The following is a 26,384-nucleotide window of genomic DNA, read 5'->3' on the forward strand; positions in this document are numbered from 1 at the left end:
CTGGACAGGTACGCGGATAGGAAAGGTTTAGAGGGATACGGACAGGTACGCGGATAGGAAAGGTTTAGAGGGATACGGACAGGTACACGGATAGGAAAGGATTAGAGGGATACGGACAGGTACACGGATAGGAAAGGTTTAGAGGGATACGGACAGGTACACGGATAGGAAAGGATTAGAGGGATATGGACAGGTACACGGATAGGAAAGGATTAGAGGGATACGGACAGGTACGTGGATAGGAAAGGTTCAGAGGGATACGGACAGGTACACGGATAGGAAAGGTTTAGAGGGATACGGACAGGTACACGGATAGGAAAGGTTTAGAGGGATATGGGTCAACATGGCCGAATGGGACTGGTTTAGATGGGAATCGTGGTCTGCATGGTCCAGATGGGCCAAAGGGCCTGTTTCTCTGCTCTCTGGTGAGTCTCCCTCCCCTCCCTTTGGTTGAAAAACAACCCAGGATTTCCTTCCCGCTGACTCTGGTGAAGTGGCCTGGTGCCAAACAGCTTCTTGTCCCGGAACACCAGGTTTAGAGACATTATGTGTGAGACACAGATGCCAACTCCTACCCCTCGCCCACCCCCACTGCAGGTGAAAGCAGCAGAGAGAGAGGCACTGCATGTCTACACCCCACCCCCCCCCCCCCCCAATCTCAACTCGGAAATAAGCTGCACCTTTCTTTACAAGGTCCAGACTCCAGAGCCTTCCCCACATTCCAGACTCACTATGCTCTCCCCCTCAAAATGCCAGTCTTGACTACGAAATCCGGACCCTGTGGGACTTGGGGTGTAGAATTATTACTCTGCTGGTATTTTGCTTGTAGTTTAACTTCAAGATTAAAGATCATTTAAAGGAGACAAGATAATTGTTCCTCAGGATTTAATGCAGCACAAAAAAACACACAAGAGATAAAGAACACAATGATATACAAAGCCTGTATGACCATAAGTGATGCTGGGCTGTACAGAACTTGATTGACGAGAAATGATAAAGTCGGGGTGGAGTTAGTGGGTGGAGGTGTTGATCAGCCTTTCTGCTTGGAGAAAGCACTGTTTTTAAGTCTGGTGTTGCAGGCATGGACGATGCATAGCCTCCTCCCTGGTGGGAGTGGGACGAGCAGTTCATTTAGGGTGGGTGGGATCCTTTGTGGTGTCACTGGCACCTTTCTGTATACACGTCCTGGATGGCGGTTAGGCTGGTGCCGGTGATGCGGTGGACGCCCTGTTGTAGAGCCTCCCTGCCCACCGCAGAGTAGATTCTGTACCAAGCAGAGATGCAGCTTGGCAGGGTGCTCTCCACTGTGCATCCGTACAATGATGTGAGTATAGATGTGCATAGCCCAGCTCTCCTCAGCCTCCCAGAAAGTAGAGGCCAATGCTTGCATTATATATAACCAGCTGTGAACTTTCCAGCAATTACGATACAGTTAATTCAATATTTTGTCTAGAAACTCAGTTATCAGCAACAGGTGTCACACTGCTGACTGCTTCAGAGGTTCTTTGTTATCAGTAGAAAGCTGCTATCTCCAGTCTGAGTGAGTCAGCTCCAGTTGCTGTTTCCGTTGTGCTTTCTGCGCTCTCCCAGCTCGTCTTGTTTGTATTGTTTATTAAGTCACTAGATGCCTGGAATTGTTCTGTCAATTTTCCAGTAATTGTAGTATGGCTGCTTCCTTATTTTTCTAGAAGCTTGGTTATTCTGCAGCTTTGGGTTAGTAAGTTTGCTGGTGACACAAAGGTTGGGGGTGTTGTGGATAGTGTAGAGGGCCGTCAGAGGTTACAGCGGGACATTGATAGGATGCAAAACTGGGCTGAGAAGTGGCAGATGGAGTTCAACCCAGGTAAGTGTGAGGTGGTTCATTTCGGTGGGTCAAATATGATGGCGTAATATTAATGGTAAGCCTGTTGGCAGTGTGGAGGATCAGAGGGATCTTGGGGTCCGAGTCCATAGGACACTTAAAGCTGCTACACAGGTTGACTCTGTGGTTAAGAAGGTGTATGGTGTGTTGGCCTTCATCAATCGTGGAGTTGAATTTAGGAGCTGAGAGGTAATGTTGTAGCTATATAGGACCCTGGTCAGACCCCACTTGGAGTACTGTGCTCAGTTCTGGTCGCCTCACTACAGGAAGGATGTGGAAGCCATAGAAAGGGAGCAGAAGAGATTTACAAGGATGTTGCCTGGATTTGGGAGCATGTCTTATGAGAATAGGTTGAGTGAACTCAGCCTTTTCCCCTTGGAGCGATGGAGGATGAGAGGTGACCTGATAGAGGTGTATAAGATGATGAGAGGCATTGATTGTGTGTATAGTCAGAGGCTTTTTCCCAGGGCTGGAATGACTGCCACAAGAGGACACAGGTTTAAGGTGCTGGGGAGTAGGTACAGAGATGTCAGGGGTAAGTTTTTTTACGCAGACAGTGGTGAGTGTGTGGAATGGGCTGCTGGCATCGGTGGATATGATAGGGTCTTCTAAGAGACTCCTGGGTGGCTACCCAGAGCTTAGGAAAATAGAGGGCTAGGTAATTTCTAAGGTAGGGATATGTTCAGCACAGCTTTGTGGGCCGAAGGAACTGTATTGTGCTGTAGGTTTTCTATGTTTCTATCTCTTGAATCCAGCTATTTTATCTTAAAGTATGTTATCTTTATAGGAAGTATTTTTGAGGATCCCTACCACCTATCCACAATCTCTCTGACCCACCACCATCAGGAAGGAGATACAGCAGCATCAGGACTCGACTGCCAGACGGGGTAAGAGCTTCTCCCCTCAGACTGTGAGACTAATGAACACTCTGTCACCACCGAGGTCTCGTCACTGGGACAGTGAGCTGCTTGCTGTGTACCCGTGCTACGCACTACCTGCATTTTGAATTGTACTTTATTAATTTATTTGTGGTAATATTTTCATTTATGAGCTGTGTGTGATTGTGTATTGTGGGTGCACTGTGGTCCAGAGGAACGTTGTTTTCTTTGGTTGTACAGAGCTAGTTTTTGTACAAGGTGACCACAACTTTTTAAAATTCTTCTTCGCTCTCTATTCTTGTAACACTTACTAAGACAGCATCAAGAAAAGGTTTTATGCTTCTTGGAGTTTAGAAGCATGGGAGGGGGCGATCTCATTGAAACCTGTCAAATACTGAAAGGAACACACACAAGATGCTGGGAACTCAGCAGGTCGGGCAGCGCCTGTGGGAATGACTAAGCAGTTCAGGTCCTTCTCCAGGACCCAGCACTGAAAGGCCTAGGCTCAATGGAGAAGATGGAGGAGCTTAGCATCAGAGGCACAGCCTCAGAATAGAGGGACATCCATTTGCAGAGGGATTTCTTTCGCCAGAGCCTGGTGAATCTGTGGAAACCAAGCCACTGAATATATTTAAGGTGGAAGTTTTTGTTTAGTCAGGGCATCAAAGGTTACAAGGAGAAGGCAGGAGACTGGGGTCAGGAGGGATAATAAGTCAGCCGTGATGGAATGGCGGAGCAGACTCGATGGCCCAGTTCTGCTCTTACCACTTCCAAAGAAGTTTTGCACAGCAAAAACTACTAGAATCTAATGGACAGTAAAGGAAAAGAAAAAAACTCCCTACCCCATTGCTAAAAGGTAGAAACGGAAGCCATTCAGCCCATTGAATCATGCTCTACCACAGCAGGAGTACAGCAATCTGTTTCCCCCAGTCCTCTCAATGTCCAGATACCCATCCGGGGAAAGAATCCCACTGTCGGCCCAGTTGTGGGTGAAGAAAGCCCTCCCCATCTCCCACAGTCTGAGTGTGGACCATGGTCCGAGACCCCTGGCCAATGGGAGACACCCTCCCTGTTGAGCGCCAACAGAAGTCTTGATGGGATCTCCCCCTAGTCCCTACTCCAGGGAACATGTTCCCAGTCACCTGATCTCTCCTCAAACCCCCATCCGTTCACATCCCACAGTGTGACCACCCCCATTCTTTCTCTGTGGCAAGGACATCCTTTCCTGGGTTAGGGGAACAGAACTGTGCAGTCACTCTGACCAGGGCAGAGAGAGAGACCCCTCACTCCTGTACTCAAAACCTGGTGTGTTCAGGGCTGACATGCCATCCATCCACGTGATCTGCCACTGCCCAGGTTTGATTGCGGAGCTAAGGTAAGGGAATCCTTAAGGTGATCATGAAGTAGTTTTCTAAAGGGAGCATTAGTTGGTTGGCAGCAGGCAACGAGTGTAAATAAAGAGGGCCTTCTCTGGTTGGCCGCCAACGACTAGTGGGGTTCCACAGGGCTGGTGTCGGGACCGCCTCTTCTCATGTTGTATGTCAGTGACCTAGATGATGGGATTGATGGCTTTATGGACAAAGATACGTGGAGGAGCTGGTAGTGGGGAGGAAGCAGCGAGTCTGCTTAAGGACTTGAGACAAATTTGGAGATCGGACAAAGAGGTATCAGATGGATACCGTCAGGGAGTATATGGTCGTGCACTGTGGTTGAAGGAATTAAAGCCTAGATTACTTTGCAAATCGGCAGAAAACTCGGAGGTACAAAGCGATTGGGGAGTCCTCATGCAGGATTCCCCAAAGGTTAACTTGCGGGTTGAGTTGGTGGTGCGGAAGGCAAACACAGTGTAGCACTCATTTCTAGAGGAGTAGGCTTTGTAGGGCCGCGTTCAGTGGGTACTGGGAGCAGTCTGGGGCCCCTTATCTGGGAAAAGATGAGCTGATGTTGGAGAGAGTCCAGAGGAGGTTCACAAAAATAATTCTGTAATGGGTCAACTTACAAGGAACATTTGATGGTTCAGAGCCTGTACTCGCTGACGTTTAGAAGTATTGGGGGGGGAGGGGTTCTCATTGAAACCAATCTAATATTGAAAGGCAAAGACAGATTGGACATGGAGTGGGTGAGTCCATGACCAGAGGGCACAGCCTCAGATTATAGGGACAGAAAAGAGAAGGAATGTCTTCAGCCAGAGGGTGGTGAATCTGTGGAATTAATTGCCGTAGACGTCTGTGGAGGCCAAGCCATCGGGTGTATTTAAAGCAGAGGTCGATAGGTGCTTGGCTACTCAGGGTGTCAAAGGTCACGAAGAGAGGGCAGGAGAATGAGGTTGCTTACTTACTGCCCGTTATACTGCTGGTGTTCAAGGCAGAAGTAAATGTCCTCCATCTCTGTCTGTACAGAAGGATTCTTCATGACTGTCCACCCTGAGCTGAACCCCTGAACCTGGAGGACTGGCGGACCACTCTTAGTCTGGCCTCTACCCTTTGACCTGTTTGGCCTGGGTGACCCTGCCGAGAGCCAAAGCATAAAGCCCCGACTCCAGCCAACATAGCTCTCCGGGTCATTGAGGCACGCAAGCCTCCAAACCCTACGGCAAGGTTGTGGTCCTCTTGGAGGGCAATCGCGTTGAGAGAGAGGTCAGCTATGATGGGACGGCACAGTAGGCTCTGGTCTGAGTGGCTTAACTCTGCTGCCATGTTGTACGAGAGAGAGAGAGAGAGAGAGAGAGAGACCCCCATCAGTATGCGTGCGTGTGAGAGCGTGTCTGTGTGCGTCCAGTGCAGAATAATTCCGAGACGGGACAATGTTATCACAAATGGAAAGAATGCTTCATTTTTGGTCTCTGTTCAGACATCCAGAAATGTCCATCCTCGGATTTGGAAAACTATGTCCTGTGCAGATTCAGGGATCGCGACTCCGATTGCTCTCGCTCCTCACGGGCAACCGCCCTGGCCTTTCCCTGGAACACCACGTACCCTCGAGAAGCCCCTCCGTGAGTGAGGAGGGGGCCAGCTACCAGCATCAGGCCTGCATGGGACGGTATGGATACCTGTCTGGGGACGCTGGGTAGGTCCAGAACAGCCAGAAGCGGATGAGGCTGGTAACAATCCCGGGAACATTTGGGATCTGGAGGGAAGGAGGTAGAAAAGGGAAATAATGAGAGGGAGAGCAGAAAGATTTGCACACTGACTTACAAAATGGCTTGAAATGGGAACAGAAAGTCAGCCAGCCCATTAATCCTGCTATCCCACACCAGGAGTCACAAAGAGATTTTGCAGACATGGTAATCTAGAGCAACACAAACTAATTTCTTTGTTATTTATAAAGTGATTCCGCACGGAACATCCATCGAGCTGCTGGCCTGGTCCCCCACTGATTAGTTTAATCACGGGACAATTTACAACGACCAACTAACCTTCTAACCAGTAAGAAGTCTTAGGACTGAGGGAGGAAAACAGAGCACCTGGGGGGGGGGGGGGAGCGGACCACCCGGAGGAGGGAGGGTGGAAGCGGACCAGCCGGAGGAGGGAGTAAACCAGACCACCCGGAGGAGGGGGGGGGTAAAGCGGACCACCCGGAGGAGGGAGGGTGGAAGCGGACCAGCCGGAGGAGGGAGGGTGGAAGCGGACCAGCCGGAGGAGGGAGTAAACCAGACCACCCGGAGGAGGGGGGGTAAAGCGGACCACCCGGAGGAGGGAGGGTGGAAGCGGACCAGCCGGAGGAGGGGGTAAACCAGACCACCCGGAGGAGGGGGGGTAAAGCGGACCACCTGGAGGAGGGGGGAAGTGGACCACCCGGAGGAGGGGTGGGAGCGGACCACCCGGAGGAGAGGGGGTAAAGCGGACCACCCGGTGGAGGGAGGGTGGAAGTGGACCAGCCGGAGGAGGGGGTAAACCAGACCACCCGGAGGAGGGGGGGTAAAGCGGACCACCTGGAGGAGGGAGGGTGGAAGCGAACCAGCCGGAGGAGGGGGTAAACCAGACCACCCGGAGGAGAGGGGGTAAAGCGGACCACCCGGAGGAGGGGGGAAGCAGACCACCCGGAGGAGGGGTGGGAGCAGACCACCCGGAGGAGAGGGGGTAAAGTGGACCACCTGGAGGAGGGGGGGGTAAAGCAGACCACCCGGAGGAGGGAGGGTGGGAGCGGACCACCCGGAGGAGGGGGGAAGCGGACCACCCGGAGGAGAGGGGGTGGAGCGGACCACCCGGAGGAGAGGGGGTGGGAGCGGACCACCCGGAGGAGGGGGGGTAAAGCGGACCACCTGGAGGAGGGGGGAAGTGGACCACCCGGAGGAGGGGTGGGAGCGGACCACCCGGAGGAGAGGGGGTAAAGCGGACCACCCGGTGGAGGGAGGGTGGAAGCGGACCAGCCGGAGGAGGGGGTAAACCAGACCACCCGGAGGAGGGAGGGTGGAAGCGAACCAGCCGGAGGAGGGGGTAAACCAGACCACCCGGAGGAGGGGGGGTAAAGCAGACCACCCGGAGGAAGGGGGAAGCAGACCACCCGGAGGAGGGGGGAAGCGGATCACCCAGAGGAGGGGGGAAGCGGACCACCCGGAGGAGGGGGGAAGCGGACCACCCGGAGGAGGGAGGGTGGAAGCGGACCAGCCGGAGGACGGGGTAAACCAGACCACCCGGAGGAGAGGGGGTAAAGTGGACCACCTGGAGGAGGGGGGGTAAAGCAGACCACCCGGAGGAGGGAGGGTGGGAGCGGACCACCCGGAGGAGGGGGGAAGCGGACCACCCGGAGGAGAGGGGGTGGAGCGGACCACCCGGAGGAGGGGGGAAGCGGACCACCCGGAGGAGGGGGGAAGCGGACCACCCGGAGGAGGGGTGGGAGCAGACCACCCGGAGGAGGGGGGGTGGGAGCGGACCACGGGGGGGGGGGGGGGGCGGGGGAAGCGGACCACCCAGAGCAGATGCACATGTACACGGGAAGGAACGCACAAATTTGCTTACAGAGGACGCCAGAAACGAACTCTGAACTCTGATGCCGAGCTGCGATAGCATCGCAGTAAGCGCTACGCTATCATGGTGCTGGTAGGTTGACATTTCGGGTTGAGACCCACCATCTTCCCACTGGAACATCCAAGCTGAGCCCTTTTTAAAATTCCAATGATTCCCCACCCCGGACTTTCTCTTCTCCTCCCCTTCCATCGGGAAGAAAACACAAAACCCTGAGAACATCTACCAGCAGGTTCACAGACGGCTTCTCTCCCAGACTCTTATACAACCAGCTGGACTCTGGCCCTCACTTGTGATCTGGCACCTTACTGTTTTTTCAGTAACTGTTCTGCTTCCAGCTCGTCCTCCACCACCTTTCCAGTCCTGATGAAGGTTCCTGGGCCAAAACATTGACTGTTTATTCCCTTCCACTGATGCTGCCAACAGCATTTTGTGTGTGTTGTTCTACAATTCACAATCTTTATCATGAATAGTTTCAAACTGTAACACAGCCACCCCACCCTACCAGCCACAGACATTCTCTCTCCTCCCCCCTCCCATCAAGCCCGGAAGTACGGACCACCAGGCTGCAGGACAGCTTCTCTCCGCTGACTACTGAACAGTCCTCCAGAGACTTGACCTCACAATCTACCATCAACTTGTGCCTTCTGGTTCTCAATCCACCCTGTTGATCCCCTCCTGATTTTATATGCCTATAGACTGGGTCACCCCTCAGTCTCCTACACTCCAAGGAATATAGTCCCACCCCGCCCAACCTCTCCCCATAACTCAGTCCTCCGAATCCTGGAAGCATCCTCGAAATCAGAATCCTTTATTATCGCCAAGTCTGAGGACACATACAGGGAATTTGATGCCGATTTCCCTGAGCTCTCTCTGTACAGAATTAAAAGCAAACAAAACCATAGTGCAAATAATCATAAACTATATGCAATGAGGTCCCCCTCATTGAATGTACAGGAGGACTTGATTTATAATAGACTAAAATTCAAGTGTTCATAAGACTGATGGCAAACGGAAAGAAACTGTTCTTGTACCTATTTGTCCTGGCAGACAGTGATCTAAAGCGCCTACCAGAAGGAAGGAGTTGGAACAGGTGATGTCCAGGGTGTGATGGGTCTACAATAATGCTGCTTGCTCACTTCCTGACTCTAGACGCATACAAGTCCTCTGCACTCTTTCCAGCTTAATGGCATCTTTCCGATAGCAGGGTGACCAAAGACTGGACACTCTATTTCAAACGCTAATGTTGTGTACAACTGAAACTTTAGGTCCCAAATCTCTGCCAAAGAGAATCTATTTATTTACTTAGAGATTTTGGGCGCACCGAGTCATGCCTCCCAGCAGCCCACCAATTTAACCCTAGCCTAATCACAGGACAATTTACAATTAGCCTACTGACCGATACGTCTTTGGACTGCGGGAGGAAACCCACGTGCTCATGGGGAGAACAGAGGACTGAGCTCTGATGCCTCAAGCTGTTGCAGCATTGTGCTGACCGTGACGCCAGAGCCTCGGATATATTACACATGACCTTTCAGGGACCGACGCTGAATTTAATCTTCAGTCCTCGGAAAGCCCGAGCAAGAACAGTACAACTGGGAAAATTCACAGAGAAGGGGAACTGTGGACCGGAGGGATAAGGGATGTCAGGAAGAGGAAGGAGGCTAGACTGAGGTCAGACAGCTCATTGAAAGGCAGAACAGGACAGAGGGAGTGAATGGCCTTTGGTTGCCACAAAGCACACAGCAAGATGCCTGACCTCATACGTGGGGGGAGTGGGAATATAATCACAGTGAGTGGGGGGGGGGGGCAAGCTGGCTGCTCTGCCCCTTCCCAAGACTCCAACCGGTCGCCTTCCCCACTGCACCCACCCAGGCAGATACTCACCACGATATAGAAGTCAGACAGATGGAGGCCATACAGAGTCCAGGAGGAGGAGGTGAGGAAGGTGGCAACCGTCAGCGAGAACGAGAGACACTTGGTGGAGCGGGTGTGGATTATCTTGACCTGAGGACATGGCAGACAGTCAAATGCTGGAATGGTGTCTCCATCTCCCCCCCCAAACTTGGCCACCCCCATGACTCACCTTCCATCCTACATCTTTCACTCTCCCCTCCTCATCTATGTTCTTTCTCACTTTCCTGCCCCTCTTGTCTGGCCTTGCCATCTAATCTCTTCTCCCCGCTCCCGGCTCCCCCTCCGTCCCCTCCCCGCTCCCCCTCCCGTCCTCTCCCCACTCCCAGCTCCCCCGTCCCCTCCCCACTTCTGTCTTCCCTCTCTCTTTCCCCCATCTGTCCCCTCCACACCTTTACCATCTCCCTTCTCTCTCACCTCCCACTTTCTCCCCCCTCTCTCTCCCCTCCATCTCCCCCTCCCCCTTTCCAATCTGTCCCTCTTTCTCCTCCATCCGTCCCCCTCGCTCTCCCCCTTTCCAACTCCTGCTCCTCTCTTTCACTCCCACCGTATCACCCGCCTCTCTACCTCTATTTGCCTCCTCTCTTTACCCTCCATCTCCCTGTCTCCCTCTCCCCCACTGCCTGCCTCCCCTCCACTCTCCCGATCCCATCAACTCCCTCTATCTCTGTTCCCTCCCATTTCCCACCCTCTTTCTCCCCATTCTCTCTCCCTACCCTTTTTGCCCCACATTGAACCTGACTCAGCCCCCCGTCTAATCCTACCTCCCTTTTCTCTCTCCTCAGTTTCCTCCTTTACCCTCCCTCCCTACCCTTTCACCAGCCCACTCAACCCCTCCCAGTTCTAAGCAAGCCTTACCAGGTCGGTGAGGGGTGACAGGTACATGCCAATGGTGAAGGTGCAGCAGACGAGCCCGAGCTGGGACAGACGGACGTCTGGCTCTTGGACCACGGTGCTGAGGTACAGGTAGGCACAGGCTAACGCCAGGGCCGCCAGTCCCACCCTCACCAGCAGACGGCACTGCAGAGGAAGGGGCACAGAGTGGTTCATTTACTCACAGGGCTCCTCTTCCCCTCCCCCCACCCGCCCCTTCCGTCATCATCGCCCCAATACCAGCTCCAACCTGACTTACCCCCTGGCCTGTCTGTAACTCAGCAGGTCAGGCAGCACCTATGGAGAGGAATAAACCGTTGGTATTTCCAGCTGGACTCAAGGGACAAGGTCCCTTAACAGCAGTCAATAGCAAAGGAATACGCATGCACCAACGGACCATTGAGGAACGCCCCAGCAAATTGGCACCTTCTTACCAGCAACGAGAAATGGGCAAGGAGTGAGGCTCCTGCCCAGCAGCCAATGAGAAATGGGCAAGGAGTGAGGCTCCTGCCCAGCAGCCAATGAGAAATGGGCAAGGAGTGAGGCTCCTGCCCAGCAGCCAACGAGAAATGGGCAAGGAGTGAGGCTCCTGCCCAGCAGCCAATGAGAAATGGGCAAGGAGTGAGGCTCCTGCCCAGCAGCCAACGAGAAATGGGCAAGGAGTTGCCAACCAATGCGAAATAGCCCTATGAGAGGTCCCACCAACCCTGAAACATCTTCTGTTCAGCCTGTCAGGGCGCCCCTACCTTCTCAGAGCTGAAATACAGGTAGGTCACGATGTAACAGCTCTGCAGGGTGAAGCCGATGGAGTTTACCGTCATTAACGTCCAGTCACCCTTCAGTTCTCCATAGTAGAACCAGCCTAGGTTACTGCGGGGGGGGGGGGGAGAGGGAGAGGGGGAGGAGGTGGAGGGGAGAAAGGGTGGGAAAGGGAACAGGTGAAGGGAAGGATTGGAGAACAAGAAGGAGCAAGAGGGCAGAGGTAACAAAGATGAGGGGGATAGAGAGGAGGGAAGAGGGTGAGGTGTGGGGGTGGGAAGTACCAAAGAGAGGAGGGTAAATGGGGAGGTGATGGAGATGACAGAGAAGGAGGGTGCAGGGGTGGGAAGTTGGGAAAGGTGAAAGATTGAGGGGTAGGGAGCAGGAAGGAGGGGTGCAGAAGAGAGGGCAGTCACGGGGTGTGAAGATAGACAGTCCCAACGAACCCGACGCAAACACACCCCCACTGCTCACAAACCCCTCCGCAGCTGCCACCAACCCAATCCTCACTTCTCAAACAGCTCCCTTAATCACCCTATCACGACACCAACATCCCAAATACCTCCCCCTCCCTCCACACAGATCTCTTTCTTTAAAGATTTGACATGGAATAGGGCCTTCTGCTCCAAAGAGCAGTGCTGCTGGCAGTCCCTGATCGCTGTGCCTTTGGGCTGCGGGAGGAACCTGAACCAGCCGGAGCATACACACTCCTTACAGATGGCAGTGGCACTGAGCTTCCAGCTGGGTCCCGGAGCCTCAATAACGCTGTGCTAACCACTACAGTGCTCTGATCCACCCGCAGGCTGGTCTCGGAGGAAGAGACAGGGCCCGCATCGCCAGCTCTCAGAGACTCCGGTTTGACTCCAACCTCCAACACTTGGTGTATATGTGGCCTGTGTAAAGAGTGGGTACGATCGGCCCCTAATGTGTGGGGGGGTGGGGAGAATTAAATTGGGACCAGCGGTTATTGGCCAGCACAGAGTCAATGGGCCAAAGGGACTGTTTCTGTGAAGGGGAGTGGGAGTGCCCTGGTCCTTTTGCTCGCAAAGCACTCAACCTCCCCCCCACCCTCTGTATCTTGCCACCATCTTCCCCACAGCCTAACCGCAGAATGTCGTGCCCTGAATGGTCCCTGCCCTATAGCCTAACCGTGGGGTCTTGCTGTATGCAGAAAGCCCCCCCCCCCATACTCTTGCTGTGTACAGACTGACCCCTCCCACACAATCTGCTGTGGGATCTTGCTGTGTATAAATTGACACCCCTCCACTGTGGGATCTTGCTGTGCCCAAATTGCCCCCTTCCACAGTCTACTGTGGGATCTTGCTGTGTGTAATTGTCCCTTTCCGCAGTCGGAGTGTGGGATCTTGCCGTGTGTTGAACTGTCCCTGCCCACAGTCTGACACTGGGATCTAGTCGTGATCTAGCTGCGCACACACACACACACACACACACACACACACACACACACACACACACACACACACACACACTCTGCCCCTCCCCACCCAATTGGCCTGGCCATGCGTGGAACAGGCACATACCTGCTCAGTAGGGGTGTTGCTGCTGGTGGGAGTCCATGGCTCACAGTACTGGGGTGGTGATTACCCCCCACCCTCCACACCCCGCTCCCCTCCCACACTTACTTGACAGCCGTGGTGACGTACGGCAGGAACTGAATGTTATCGATGTTCTTCAGGGTCACCATCCTCCTCAGGTCCGACCTGTCCGAGAGCAAAAGCACGGGTCAGTCCCTCCGGGTCGAGGGGCAGCTCCCTCCGAACCCCACGCGAGAGAGCCCGGTTAGTGTGGGAGGAAAGCTACACCGAACCCGCAGACCATGACGGGAACTGAACCCCGAATGCATTCACAGGCACACGCCACCGTGTCACCCCCACACCCTCAATCTGTTCCAAGGGAGGTACAAACCAGAGCACAGCCTACGTCATGTACATAAAATCAGTGACCAACAGTCCACGGGATAGCCGGCCAGCGTCACCATGCTTCCGGCAGCAAAACAGTTAGCTCACAGATTGATAGAGTAGAGAGAAAATTACAGGGATGTTGTCAGGACTTGAGGGCCTGAGTTAGAGGAAAAGTTTGAACGGGTTAAGATTCTTTCCCCCTGGATCATAGAAGAACGAGTGGAGATTTGGTGGAGGTGTACGGAGTTATGACAAGTATGAATAGTGTAAATGCGAGCAAGATTTTTCCATTGAGGTTGGGTGAGATTAGAACTAGAGGTCATAGGTGTAAGGTGAAATGTTTATGGGGAACATGAGGGGGAACTTCTTCACTCAGTGGGGGTGAGAGTGTGGAACGAGCTGCTAGTGTCAGTGCTGGATGTGGGGCCGATGTCTTCACTTAGAGAAATTTGGACAGGTACATGGACGCGAGAAGTAGGGACAGCGCTGGTCCGCGTGCGAGTCGATGGGACTAGGCAGAATAATAGTTCGGCATGGACTCGATGGGCTGAAGGGCCTGTTTCTGTGTTGTAGTGTTCTGTGACTCTGTCTGAGTGGAGAGGGAGTGCCCAAGAGCTGGGTGTTCCTGGGCACAAGTTGTAAACAGGTTCAACCTTCACTCTCAGTGCATGAAAACGGTGACTGGTGACGGCATAGCTGAGAATGGAACAGGAACCGGCCTTCTGTGTGCCAAGCTAAACACTCAGCTAAAACAGCATTCATAGCCCTCCATCCTCTGCACAAAGTACATATGGCATACACTACCCTTCTCGTGGGCACTCACAGTAGATACACAGAAATACAACCGGTTCAGTGAAAAACTGCACACAGCAAACAAACAACATGCAAAACACAACAAACTGTACAAGAGCAAAAAAAACAATGAAAGGAATAAATACAGGACTGTGCAAATGTCGTGTGAGTGTGAGTGTGTGTGTGTGAGTGTGAGTGTGTGTGTGTAGAGGGGGCGGGGAGAGCAAACGCACTAAGGTGCTTGAGAATTTTGCACAGTACCATTGCAATTTTACTTATTGCACTGTACTGTTGTCAAAAAACCTCACACATTTCATGACATACGTGAGTGATGATAAACCTGATTCTGTTATCGGGTCTCTATTGTGGACGGGGAGTGGGAAGGGGGCAGGAAGAGGGGAGGGAGCAGGAAGCACCAGAGAGACATTTTGTAATGATCAATAAACCAATTGTTTGGAATCAAATGACCTTGTCTGGTGGCTCAGGTCTGGGTGCATCTGTACCCGTGCCACCCCCTACCTCTGGCACTCCTTCTCTGCCACTTTTCCCTCACCCTAAAATTTTTGCACAGAACCATAAGCAAGCAATAGATCGGGAACCTGAATTGTAGAATCCTTGAAAGTGAGACTTGTGGGTTGTGGAGTCAGTTCCGTTGAGGTGAGTGAAGTTATCCACACCGGTTCAAGAGCCTGATGGCTGAGGGGTAATATCTGTTCCTGAGGCTCCTGTACCTCCTTCCTGATGGCAGCAGTGAGAAGAGCATGACCTAGAATGAACTGTTGATTTCAGAGGTGGTGGAGGAGACATTGTATGTGTCAGCACATTCCAGATGCCACTCTCTGTGTAAATAGACTTACAGTGTACATCTCCTTTGAACTTCACCCCCTCAGCTTAAACGCCTGGCATCTCGGCCCTGGGTTAAAAGACACTGTCTGTCTACCCTAGCTACGCCTCTCATAATCTCTGTCAAATCTCCCATCGGACTCTACCACTCCAGCGAAAACGGTCCGAGCAACAGACACAAAATGCTGGAGGAGCTCGGCAGGTCAGGCAGCATCTGTGGAAAAGAGTAAACAGTGGATGTTTCAGGCCGAGACCCTTCATCAGGACTGGGGAACGAAAAGATGAGGAGTCAGAGTTACTGAAGGGGAGGGAGAACCACAAGGTGATGGGGGGAAGCTGTGGACAAGAGGTAGAGAGCAGGGAAGTTGACTGGTGAAAGAGATACAGGGCTGGAGAAGGGGGAATCAGATAGAGGACAGAAGGCCGTGGAAGAAAGGGAAGGGAAGGGAAGAGAGAGGTAATGGGTGGGTAAGAAGGTGAGAGAGGGAAGAGGGGAGTGGGGAATGGCGAGGGGGGTGGAGACATTATTGGAAGTTCAATAAATCGATGTTCATGCTGTTAAGTCGGAGGCTACCTAGAAGGAAAATAAGGTATTGCCTCTCCAACCTGAGTGTGACAGTAGAGGAGGACTCGAATTGGGAATGGGAAGTGGAACTAAAATGATGGCCAGTAGGAGATCCTGCTTTTTCTGATGGATGGAGTACAGGTGCTCAGTGGTGGTTTCCCAATCTACGTCGGGTCTCACCGATGTACAGGAGGCCACACCGGGAACACCGGATACACTAAGTGACCCCAACAGACTCACAGGTGACGTGTCGCCTCACCTGGAAGGACTGTCTGCGGCCCTGAATGGTGGTGAGGGAGGAGGTGTAGGGGCAGGTGTAGCACTTGTTCCACTTGCCGGAGGGAGATTACTGGGGAGGGAGGGACGAACAGACAAGGGAGTCACACAGGGAGCGATCCCTGCAGACAGTGGGGGGAGGGGAAGATGTGCTTGGTGGTGGGATCCCATTGGAGTTATGGAGAATTATGTGCAGGACACAGACACTGGTGGGGTGGTAGGTGAGGAGCAGAGGAACCCTATCCCTTGTGGGAGGATGGGGTGAGGGCAGACGTGCGCGAAATGGAAGAGATGAGGTTGAGGGCAGCGTTGTTTCTTTGAAGGAGGTGGACATCTCCTTAGCTCTGGAATGAAAAGCAGGTGGTGCGCAGACGGAGGAATTGAGAGAAGGGGATGGCATTTTTATAAGCGACAGGGTAGGAGGAGGTCTAGTCCAGGTAGCCGTGAGAATCAGTGGGTTTGTAATAGACATCAATAGATAAGCTGTCGACCTCTAAACCAGGCAGGATCCCGGTAAACCCATCCCACACCCTCTCCAAAGCCTGCACATCCTTCCTGCAAAGGCGCGGCCAGAAGTGAATGTAAACTGAGAAGATTCAACAGAAGCTGGAAAATGCTGGAGGAACTCAGCAGGTCAGGCAGCATCCATGGAGAGGAATAGACCGTCAATCTTTTGGGCTGAAACCCTTCATCAGGACTGGAAAGGAAGCGGGCAGAAGCCAGAATAAGATGGGGTGAGGGGGGAGCAGCTGATAGGTGAGACCTGAGATGTGACAGGGAAGGGGGACAGTCAGTACGTGGGGAGGGGGGGAACGGGCGGTACATGGGAAGGGGGGGATGGGCGGTACATGGGAAGGGGGACGGGTGATACATGGGAAGGGGGGGACGGGCGGTACATGGGAAGGGGGGGACGGGCGGTACATGGGAAGGGGGGGACGGGCGGTACATGGGAAGGGGGGGGACGGGTGATACATGGGAAGGGGGGGACAGGCGGTACATGGGAAGGGGGGGGACGGGCGGTACATGGGAAGGGGGGGGGACGGTCGGTACATGGGAAGGGGGGACGGGCGGTACATGGGAAGGGGGGGACGGGCGGCACATGGGAAGGGGGGACAGGCGGCACATGGGAAGGGGGATGGTCGAGACATGGGAAGGGGGACGGTCGAGACATGGGAAGGGGGGACGGTCGATACATGGGAAGGGGGGACGGTCGATACATGGGAAGGGGGGACGGTCCGTTCATGGGAAGGGGGGACGGTCGATACATGGTAAGGGGGGACGGTCCGTTCATGGGAAGGGGGACAGTCGGTACATGGGAAGGGGGGACGGTCGGTACATGGGAAGGGGGGACGGTCGGTACATGGGAAGGGGGGACGGTCGGTACATGGGAAGGGGGGACGGTCGATACATGGGAAGGGGGGACGGTCGATACATGGGAAGGGGGGACGGTCGATACATGGGAAGGGGGGACGGTCGATACATGGGAAGGGGGGACGGTCGATACATGGGAAGGGGGGACGGTCGGTACATGGGAAGGGGGGACGGTCGATACATGGGAAGGGGGGACGGTCGGTACATGGGAAGGGGGGACGGTCGATACATGGGAAGGGGGGACGGTCGGTACATGGGAAGGGGGGACGGTCGGTACATGGGAAGGGGGGACGGTCGATACATGGGAAGGGGGGACGGTCGGTACATGGGAAGGGGGGACGGTCGGTACATGGGAAGGGGGACGGTCGGTACATGGGAAGGGGGGACGGTCGATACATGGGAAGGGGGGACGGTCGGTACATGGGGGGGGGGGACGGGCGATACATGGGAAGGGGGGACGGTCGATACATGGGAAGGGGGGACGGTCGATACATGGGAAGGGGGGGACGGTCGATACATGGGAAGGGGGGACGGTCGGTACATGGGAAGGGGGCAGTGTGAGAAGCTGGTGATTGGTGGAAGAAGTAAAGGGGTAAAGAAGGCACACAGTGGACTATGGAAGAAAGGGAAGGAGAACCAGAGTGTGTTGATGGGCACAGTAAACCTGACGGCAGGGAGGATGCTGAAGGCAAAGTTGATGAAATTCACGAATTCAGCTCTGGTGCAGGAGGCAGTACCAACAAAGCAGAAAGTTGGGGAACGTTCCCAGTGTAGATGTGAAACACGGACTCGTCAATGGAAAGGCAGGCACTGCTGAGGCCCAGAGCCGCACCTTTGCTGGTGAACTGAATGTGAATACTCCAGTGTGACCGACCTAACCAGTTTTATAAAGTTGCAACATAACTTCCTGAATTGAATACCCACAGCCACCCTCTGTGTAAAAGAACTTGTGCCCTCACACCTTAAATTCTTGCCTTCTAATATTAGACATCTCTAACCTAGAAAAAAGTTACCGTAAGCTCTGAACTTGTCAGGTCTCCCTTCAGCCTCCAACGCTGCAGAGGAAGTAACCCAAGTTTGTCCAACCTCTCCTTCTAGCTGAAACTCTCTACTCCAGGCAGCATCCTGGTGGTCCATTCTGCTCCCTCTCCAAAGCCTCCTGTAACAGGGAGACCAGAAAAGCACACAATACTCCAGATGCAGAACTTTATAAAGTTGCAACAAAACTTTCTGACATTTGAACTCAGTGCCTCAACTCATAAAGGCCAGCATGCCATTGACCTTCTTTACCAAACTATTAACCTGTGCAGTATTTTTCAGGAGCTGTGGCCTTGGACCCTAATTCCCTCTGCACATCAACACTGTTCATGGTCTTGCCATAAACTGTGTTCCGTCTCTTTGCATTTAATCTCCCAACGTGCAAAACCTCGCATTTGCCCGGATTAAACACTGCCCATATTTTCAACTGATGTTGCGAGCCTCCTCTGGATCCTCTCTAACGCCAACACGCTGTTTCTTATGTACAGGGCCAAAATACTGCTCGCAATACTTCAAGTGTGGCCTGACCAATATGTCCCATCGACCACCACCTTCTGTCTTCCATGGGTAGTCCAATCGTCGTTTCTTATGCACAGGGCTGTATCCAGAGATACCGGCCACGTGACAGACGCACGGCCACCTGGCTGGTCAGAGGACACACCACATGCCAATCAACATTTGGTCCCTCCCAACTAATCAATGCACACCTAAATTATTGGTCACCTTAATTGGATTATCTCGCCCGGCCCCATGCTATAAAAGGTGAGACTTGTCCCTGGATCGGCCTCTCTTACAGACCACCTCACTGAAGGTAAGTGCATTGATTTATGTTTGGGAAGGTCTATCGTTTGTCCTGGTAAGGGAGCCGCAGCTATCCAAGGTCAAGGGGGATAGCTGTCGTAGTGCTTTTCCCTTGTTCTTTGTTTGTGTAACCGTACCGTCCCCACACCGCTTCCTGTGTATTGTAGTTGCTTGTGTTGACCCGACTTCCCCTTGTAAATAAATTCCTTATTATTAAAACTGTGTGTGTCCAGGCCTCTACTGTTGAGACTCAAAGAACCAGTTACTTCCATCACAAGGGCCAAAATACTGCTCGCAATACTTCAAGTGTGGTCTGACCAATACGTCCCCATCGACCACCACCTTCTGTCTTCCACGGGTAGTCCAATCCCGAACCATTGTGCATCTTAACTATTATAACTAACTAGTCTAACTATTTTACACTGCCATCACAGTCATCACTGTTTGGTTCAGTGCAGCATCCTCGGACAATACACAAAGACTACAGCGAGATGTCAGGACCGCAGCAGCCCAGCATCACTGTAAGACAAAGAATCAGGCCAGAAAAATCATTGTGGACACCACCCACCCTGCCTTTTCCAAAAGCTCCCTCTGGGAAAGTGCTACAGGAATATTAAAACAAAAAAAAAATCTTCACAACACGTTAAAAGATTCTTCTCCCAAGCAGTTAATCTGATCAACGCACACGAAATGCTGGTGGAACACAGCAGGCCGGACAGCATCTATAAGGAGAAGCACTGTCGACGTTTCGGGCCGAGACCCTTCGTCAATCGACAGTGCTTCTCCTTATAGATGCTGTCCGGCCTGCTGTGTTCCACCAGCATTTCGTGTGTGTTGTTTGAATTTCCAGCATCTGCAGATTTCCTTGTGTTCGCTAGTTAATCTGATCAACCATTTTTGGTCGACCTCCACCCCCCCCCCCCCACCACCACCACCACCACACTCCCCTCTATCTATTACTTCAGTCACTGCACTGTAAACAATTTAAACCACTTTTCATAATGCTGTTTCTACTGTAAATACATGCTGATATTTGTGTATTAATCCACATTTTATTTCACACCAATACTTTAACCTCTAACTTTATTATTTTTATTATAATTCTCACTGCATAAAAGCACACAAGAGGTTCAGTTGTTCTTCAGACCAAACATCAGAATGGGGAAGAAATGTGATCTAAGTGACCTTGACTGTGGAATGATTCTTGGTGCCAGATGGGGTGGTTTGAGTATCTCAGAAACTGCTGATCTCCTGGGATTTTCACACATTGTATTCGGTTCTGTAGTACATACATCACTAAGCTGGAAAGAGCACTGAGTAGATTTACAAGGATGTTTCCAGGACTCTGGGGTCTGTGTTACAGGGATAGGTTGGACAGGCTCGGACTGTGTTCCCTGGAGTGTAGTTGACTGCAATTTGAGAAGGATAAGGGCAGCTCGGAGGTGTCAGTGTTGCAGTTGAACAGGGGAAACTATGGAGCCATGAGGGAGGAGCTGGACAAAGTTAACTGGACGGATATCCTAGCAGAAAAGACAGTGGAACAGCAATGGCAGGTATTCTTGGGAATAATGCACAAGGTGTAAAATCAGTTCATCCCCTGGAGAAGGAAGGATTCAAAGGGGGGAAAGGGGCCACAGTGGTTGACAGAGATTGCATAGCATTTAAAAAAAAAGGAAGTATGACAGAGCTAAGGTGAGTGGGAGGACGGATGATTGGGAAATTTTTAAGGAACGACAGAACTTAACTGAAAAGGCAATACGGGGAGAAAAAATGAGGTACGAACGCAAACTAGCCAGGAATATAAAGGAGGATAGCAAGTGCAGCAGGCAGTGAAGAAGGCTAATGGAATGTTGGTCTTTATTACAAAGGGAATTGAGTACAAGAGCAAGAAAATCCTCTTACATTTTTACAGGGCCCTGGTGAGACCACACCTGGAGTATTGTGTACAGTTTTGGTCTCCAGAGTTAAGGAAGGACATCCTGGCTGTAGAGGAAGTGCAGCGTAGATTCACGAGGTTAATTTCTGGGATGTCAGGACTGTCTTACGCAGAGAGGTTAGAGAGACTGGGCTTGTACACGCTGGAATTAAGGAGATTAAGAGGGGATCTGATTGCAACATATAAGATTATTAAGGGATTGGACAAGATAGAGGCAGGAAATATGTTCCAGATGTTGGGAGAGTCCAGTACCAGAGGGCATGGTTTGAGAATAAGGGGTAGGTCATTCAGGACAGAGTTAAGGAAAAACTTCTTCTCCCAGAGAGTTGTGGGGGTCTGGAATGCACTGCCTCGGAAGGCAGTGGAGGCCAATTCTCTGGGTGCTTTCAAGAAGGAGCTAGATAGGTATCTTATGGATAGGGGAATCAAGGGATATGGGGACAAGGCAGGAACCGGGTATTGATAGTAGATGATCAGCCATGATCTCAAAATGGCGGAGCAGGCTCGAAGGGCCGAATGGTCTACTTCTGCACCTATTGTCTATTGACTGAGGGGTGACATTATAGAGGTGCGGAAAATCATGAGGGGCAGAGATGGGATGAAAGCATACAGTCTTTTTCCACAGGGTTAGAAACACAGGAAACCTACAGCACAAATACAGGCCCTTCGGCCCACAAAGCTGTGCTGAACATGTCCTTATCTTAAAAATTATTTAGCGTTACTCATATCCCTCTATTTTTCTGAGCTCCATGTACCTGTCCAGGAGCCTCTTAAAAGACCCTATCGTATCCGTCTCCACCACCGTCACTGGCAGCCCATTCCACGCACTCACCACTCTCTGTAAAAAAAACTTACCCCTGACATCTCCTCTGTACCTACTCCCCAGCACCTTAAACCCGTGTCCTCTTGGGGCAGCCATTTCAGCCTCTGACTACCCACACGATCAATGCCTCTCATCATCTTGTACACCTCTATCAGGTCACCTCTCATTCTCCGTTGCTCCAAGGAGAAAAGGCCGAGTTCATTCAACCTGATCTCATAAGGCATGTTCCCCAATCCAGGCAACATCGTTGTAAATCTCCTCTGCACCCTTTCTATGGCTTCCACATCCTTCCTGCAGTGAGGTGACCAGAACTGAGCACAGTACTGCAAGTGGGGTCTGACCAGGGTCCTATTTAGCTGCAACATTACCTCTCAGCCACTAAACTCAATCCCACAGTTGATGAAGGCCAATACACCGTACACCTTCTTAACCACAGAGTCAACCTGTGTAGCAGCTTTGAGTGTCCTGTGGACTCGGACCCCAAGATCCCTCTGATCCTCCACACTGCCAACAGGCTTACCATTAATATTACGCCATCATATTTGACCTACCAAAATGAAGCACCTCACACTTACCTGGGTTGAACTCCATCTGCCACTTCTCAGCCCAGTTTTGCATCCTATCAATGTCCCGCTGTAACCTCTGACAGCCCTCCACACTATCCACAACATCCCCAACCTTTGTGTCATCAGCAAATTTACTAACCCATCCCTCCACTACCTCATCCAGGTCATTTATAAAAATCACAAAGAGTAGGGGTCCCAGAACAGATCCCTGAGGCACCCCACTGGTCACCGACCTCCTTGCAGAATATGACCTGTCTACAGCCACTCTTTGCCTTCTGTGGACAAGCCAGTTCTCGATCCACAAAGCAATGTCCCCTTGGATCCCATGCCTCCTTACTTTCTCAATAAGCCTTGCATGGGGTACCTTATCAAATGCCTTGCTGAAATCCATATACACTACATCCACTGCTCCACCTTCAATGTGCTTAGTCACATCCACAAAAAATTCAATCAGGCTCATAAAGCATGACCTGCCTTTGACAAAGCCATGCTAACTATTCCTAATCATGTTATGCCTCTCCAAATGTTCATAAATCCTGCCTCTCAGGATCTTCTCCATCAACTTACCAAACACTGAATTAAGACTCACTGGTCTATAATTTCCTGGGCTATCTCGACTCCCTTTCTTGAATAAAGGAACAACATCCGCAACCCTCCAATCCTCTGGAACCTCTCCCGTCCCCACTGGGGTTGGGAATCAAGAACCAGAGGGCACAGCCTGACGTCAGAGGGGAGATATAATAGGGCTCAGATTTAATATCATTGACCTGTGTGGTGAAATCTGTTGTTTTGCAGCAATGGTACGATGCGATACATAATATAAAACTGAAAATTACAATAAGGCTCTAGAAGTAATCCGGGAAATTATAGGCCGGTAAGTTTGACGTTAGTAGTAGGTAAATTATTGGAAGGAATACTAAGAGATAAGATCTACGAGTATTTGGATAGACAGGGACTTATTAGGGAGAGTCAACATGACTTTGGTTAAACATGACCTACCATGCACAATCTATTAAGAGTTTTTCAAGGAGGTTACCAGGAAAGTGGAGGAAGGGAAGGCAGTGGATGTTGTCTACATGGACTTCAGTAAGGCCTTTGACAAGGTCCCGCATGGGAGGTTAGTTAGGTAGATTCAGTCGCTAGGTATACATGGTGAGGTAGTCATTTGGATTAGACATTGGCTCAATGGAAGAAGCCAGAGAGTGGTAGTGGAGGATTGCTTCTCTGAGTGGAGGACTGTGACTAGTGGTGTGCCACAGGGATCAGTGCTGGGTCCATTGTTATTTGTCATCTATATCAATGATCTGGATGATAATGTGGCAAATTGGATCAGCAAATTTGCTGATGATACAAAGATTGGAGGTGTAGTGGACAGTGAGGAAGGTTTTCAAAGCTTGCAGAGGGATTTGGACCAGTTGGAGGAATGGGCTGGAAAATGGCAGATGGAGTTTAATGTGGACAAGTGTGAGGTATTGCACTTTGGAAGGACAAACCAAGGTAGAACATACAAGGTAAATGGTAGGACACTGAGGAGTGCAGTAGAACAGAGGGATCTGAGAATACAGATACAAAATTCCCTAAAAGAGGCATCACAGGTAGATAGGGTAGCAAAGAGAGCTTTTGGTACATTGGCCTTTATAAATCAAAGTATTCAGTAGACTTTGAGACTCTCTTTTAAACCGTGCCGTGGACTGCTCTTTATCAGATTACGGTATTGCCTTGCACTGTTGAAACTAAGTGTTATAATTATGTGGTCTTTGTCAGTTAGTCTTTTATCAATTATGGTATTGTCTGCACTGTTGAAACTATACGTTAACTATAACTATATGTAATCTACGTGGTTTTGTGTAGGTCTTGTAGCTTTAGGTTTGTCTGATGGGTTTGTAGGTCCTTTCTGGGGAATGTGCTAAGACGGTAGCGCGATATCAATATGCAGCAGCCTCGCCGGACTCTGGACTGGGGATTACCAAACGTTACGTGGTTTTTCTTGTGTGGTCTGTTTTGTGCTTTTTCGTGATATCATTCCGGAGAACATTGTCTCATTTTTTAACTGCGTTGTATTTGTGGTTTATAAATGACAATAAACTGAATCTGAATCTGAATAAGAGCTGGAATGTAATGGTGAGGTTGTATAAGACATTGTTGAGGCCGAATTTGGAGTATTGTGTGCAGTTTTGGTCACCGAATTACAGGAAGGATATGAATAGGGTTGAAAGAGTGCAGAGAAGGTTTACAAGGATGTTGCCGGGACTTGAGAAACTGAGTTACAGAGAAAGGTTGAGTAGGTTAGGACTTTATTCCCTGGAGCGTAGAAGAATGAGGGGAGATTTGATAGAGGTGTATAAAATTATGATGGGTATAGATAGAGTGGATGCACTCCACTGAGGTTAGGGGAGAAAGAAAACAGACTATATGGGTTAAGGGTGAAAGGGGAAAAGTTTAAAGGGAACATTGGGGGGGGGGCTTCACACAGAGAGTGGTGGGAGTGTGGAATGAGCTGCCAGATGAAGTGGTGAATGCGGGCTCACTTTTAACATTTAAGAAAAACTTGGACAGGTACGTGGATGAGAGGTGTATGGAGGGATATGGCCCAGGTGCAGGTCAGTGGGACTAGGCAGAAAAATGGTTCAGCACAGCCAAAAAGGGCCAAAAGGCCTGTTTCTGTGCTGTAATATCTATGGTTCTAATAAGAAAAGATACATAAAACTAAATAAGTAGTGCAAAAACAGAGCAAAAAAGCAGAAAAAAATAACTTGAGGGTGAACAGAATTTTTCAGCTAGAGGGTGGTCCGTACATGGAACGAGCTGCCGGAGGAAGTGACTGAGGCAGGTTCATTAACAACATGTAGGATACCTGGATAGAAAAGGTAGGATATGGGATAAAAATGATGGGAATTTGGGTCAGCATGGATCAGGTGGGCTGGAGGCCAGTTTCTGAGCTGCCAACTGTTTAAGTGAGGTGCGTATGAATTCTGGAAGCAAGGGGGTGTCTGGAATTCTCTGCCCCTGCGGACTGCAGAGATGGGTTCATTGGGATGGGGGGGGGGGTTGGAGGGCAGTGGGGAATCAGGGCAAGAGTGGAGATGGGGCCTGGAGCAGATCAGCCATGTGATAGGACAGGCCTGAAGGGCTGAGTGGCTACTTCCAGCTTCTGTCCCCATGCTCACAGCCATCCAGTGTTGACAGTTAACAAGAGAATTTCTCAGCCACAGGAAGATGGACTCTCTCCGGGTCACACAAATATCGGGAGCTGATCACAAAATAATTTCAACACAGACCCCTGCAATACAAAAATAGATCACTGCAAACCTTTATAATCCCCCCTCCCAAAAAAAAGGGACAGGCTGTCCACTGCTCCAACGAAAACCACCTTTCGCTGCAAACAATTACAATAAACACCCACCCTTTAAAAATTGTAAATTGTTTACAGTGCCATGCAAAGAAAAAGTGGTCACGGAAAGAGCATAAGACGCTGAAGGAACTCAGCCGGTCAGGCAGCGTCTATGGAGAGGAACGAAGAGCTGATGTTTCCGCCTGAACTGTTCAGTTTATTCATTTCCGCAGATGCTGCCTGACCTGCGGCGTTTCTCCAGCATTTTGTATGAGGACTATTGTAAATGGTTACAACCAAACCGCCCTCACAAAGTGCTGGCTGCAAACTGCGGGCCCGCTTGCAAACGGTTACAAACCTTACAGGGATCATGACAACCCCCTCCCACAAAAACAATGACAAGTGCCCGATGCAAACCATTCCAGGCGCGGCAAAGGAAACGGGTCAGTTTGCAAACGGTTACAAACACCCCATTCGCACAAATAAAAATTAAGGGGGCATTGCAAGCCCCTCCCCTTCAGAAGTGCCAAGTGTCCCCTGCAGACCGTTACAGGGCAAAGGAAGCGGGTCCCCCGAAAGCCGTCTCGGAGCGCGGCCGCGCCGCCAGCGGGCCCGGGGCCCGGTCACTCACAGGCCGGTGGAGAACATCCATATCGTGAAGACAAGGCAGGCCCAGGAGAGGGCGAGCGCGGCTTCCATCGGACCGGCGGGGACGGGACACAATGTAACCGGCACTCGGTACAATGTGTCCCCGCGGCGCAGGCAGGGAGGGAGGGAGGGAGGAGCGCCGCGGCTCCCAAACACAACACCGACCGACACGTGGCTCGCGGAGGAGGAAGCTGAGGCAGAGAAACTCCCTCCCTCCCTCCTC

The 26,384-nt window shown here is 51.4% G+C and overlaps 1 protein-coding gene across 2 annotated transcripts; it reads right to left on the reverse strand.

Moving 5' to 3' along the window:
• Window positions 1-870: 870 nt before the first annotated feature.
• slc50a1 (solute carrier family 50 member 1) lies at window positions 871-26,384 on the reverse strand. 2 transcript variants are annotated; one of them, XM_059963013.1, is made up of 7 exons: window positions 26,145-26,384; window positions 18,032-18,177; window positions 12,893-12,970; window positions 11,237-11,360; window positions 10,476-10,637; window positions 9,591-9,710; window positions 871-5,865 (listed from the first exon to the last, which is right to left on the reverse strand). In XM_059963013.1, exons 3-7 carry the CDS (start codon window positions 12,952-12,954, stop codon window positions 5,761-5,763), a joined length of 573 nt encoding a protein of 190 aa, XP_059818996.1. In that variant the 5' UTR covers window positions 12,955-12,970; window positions 18,032-18,177; window positions 26,145-26,384; the 3' UTR covers window positions 871-5,760. The 2 variants fall into 2 exon arrangements, with proteins under 2 accessions (XP_059818996.1, XP_059818995.1); XM_059963012.1 differs by lacking the exon at window positions 18,032-18,177 and having other exon boundaries at window positions 26,145-26,382.

This window comes from Hypanus sabinus, unplaced genomic scaffold (assembly GCF_030144855.1).
Source record: "Hypanus sabinus isolate sHypSab1 unplaced genomic scaffold, sHypSab1.hap1 scaffold_885, whole genome shotgun sequence".
NCBI lineage: Eukaryota > Metazoa > Chordata > Chondrichthyes > Myliobatiformes > Dasyatidae > Hypanus > Hypanus sabinus.

Coding starts and splice junctions, on each gene's coding strand:
- slc50a1 (XM_059963012.1), bottom strand. CDS start 26,212: ATGGAAGCCGCGCTCGCCCTCTCCTGGGCCTGCCTTGTCTTCACGATA. Junction 12,971..26,144: donor TGGATGTTCTCCACCGGCCT/GTGAGTGACCGG, acceptor GCTCTCGGACAG/GTCGGACCTGAGGAGGATGG. Junction 10,638..11,236: donor TGTATTTCAGCTCTGAGAAG/GTAGGGGCGCCC, acceptor CTTCCTCTGCAG/TGCCGTCTGCTGGTGAGGGT.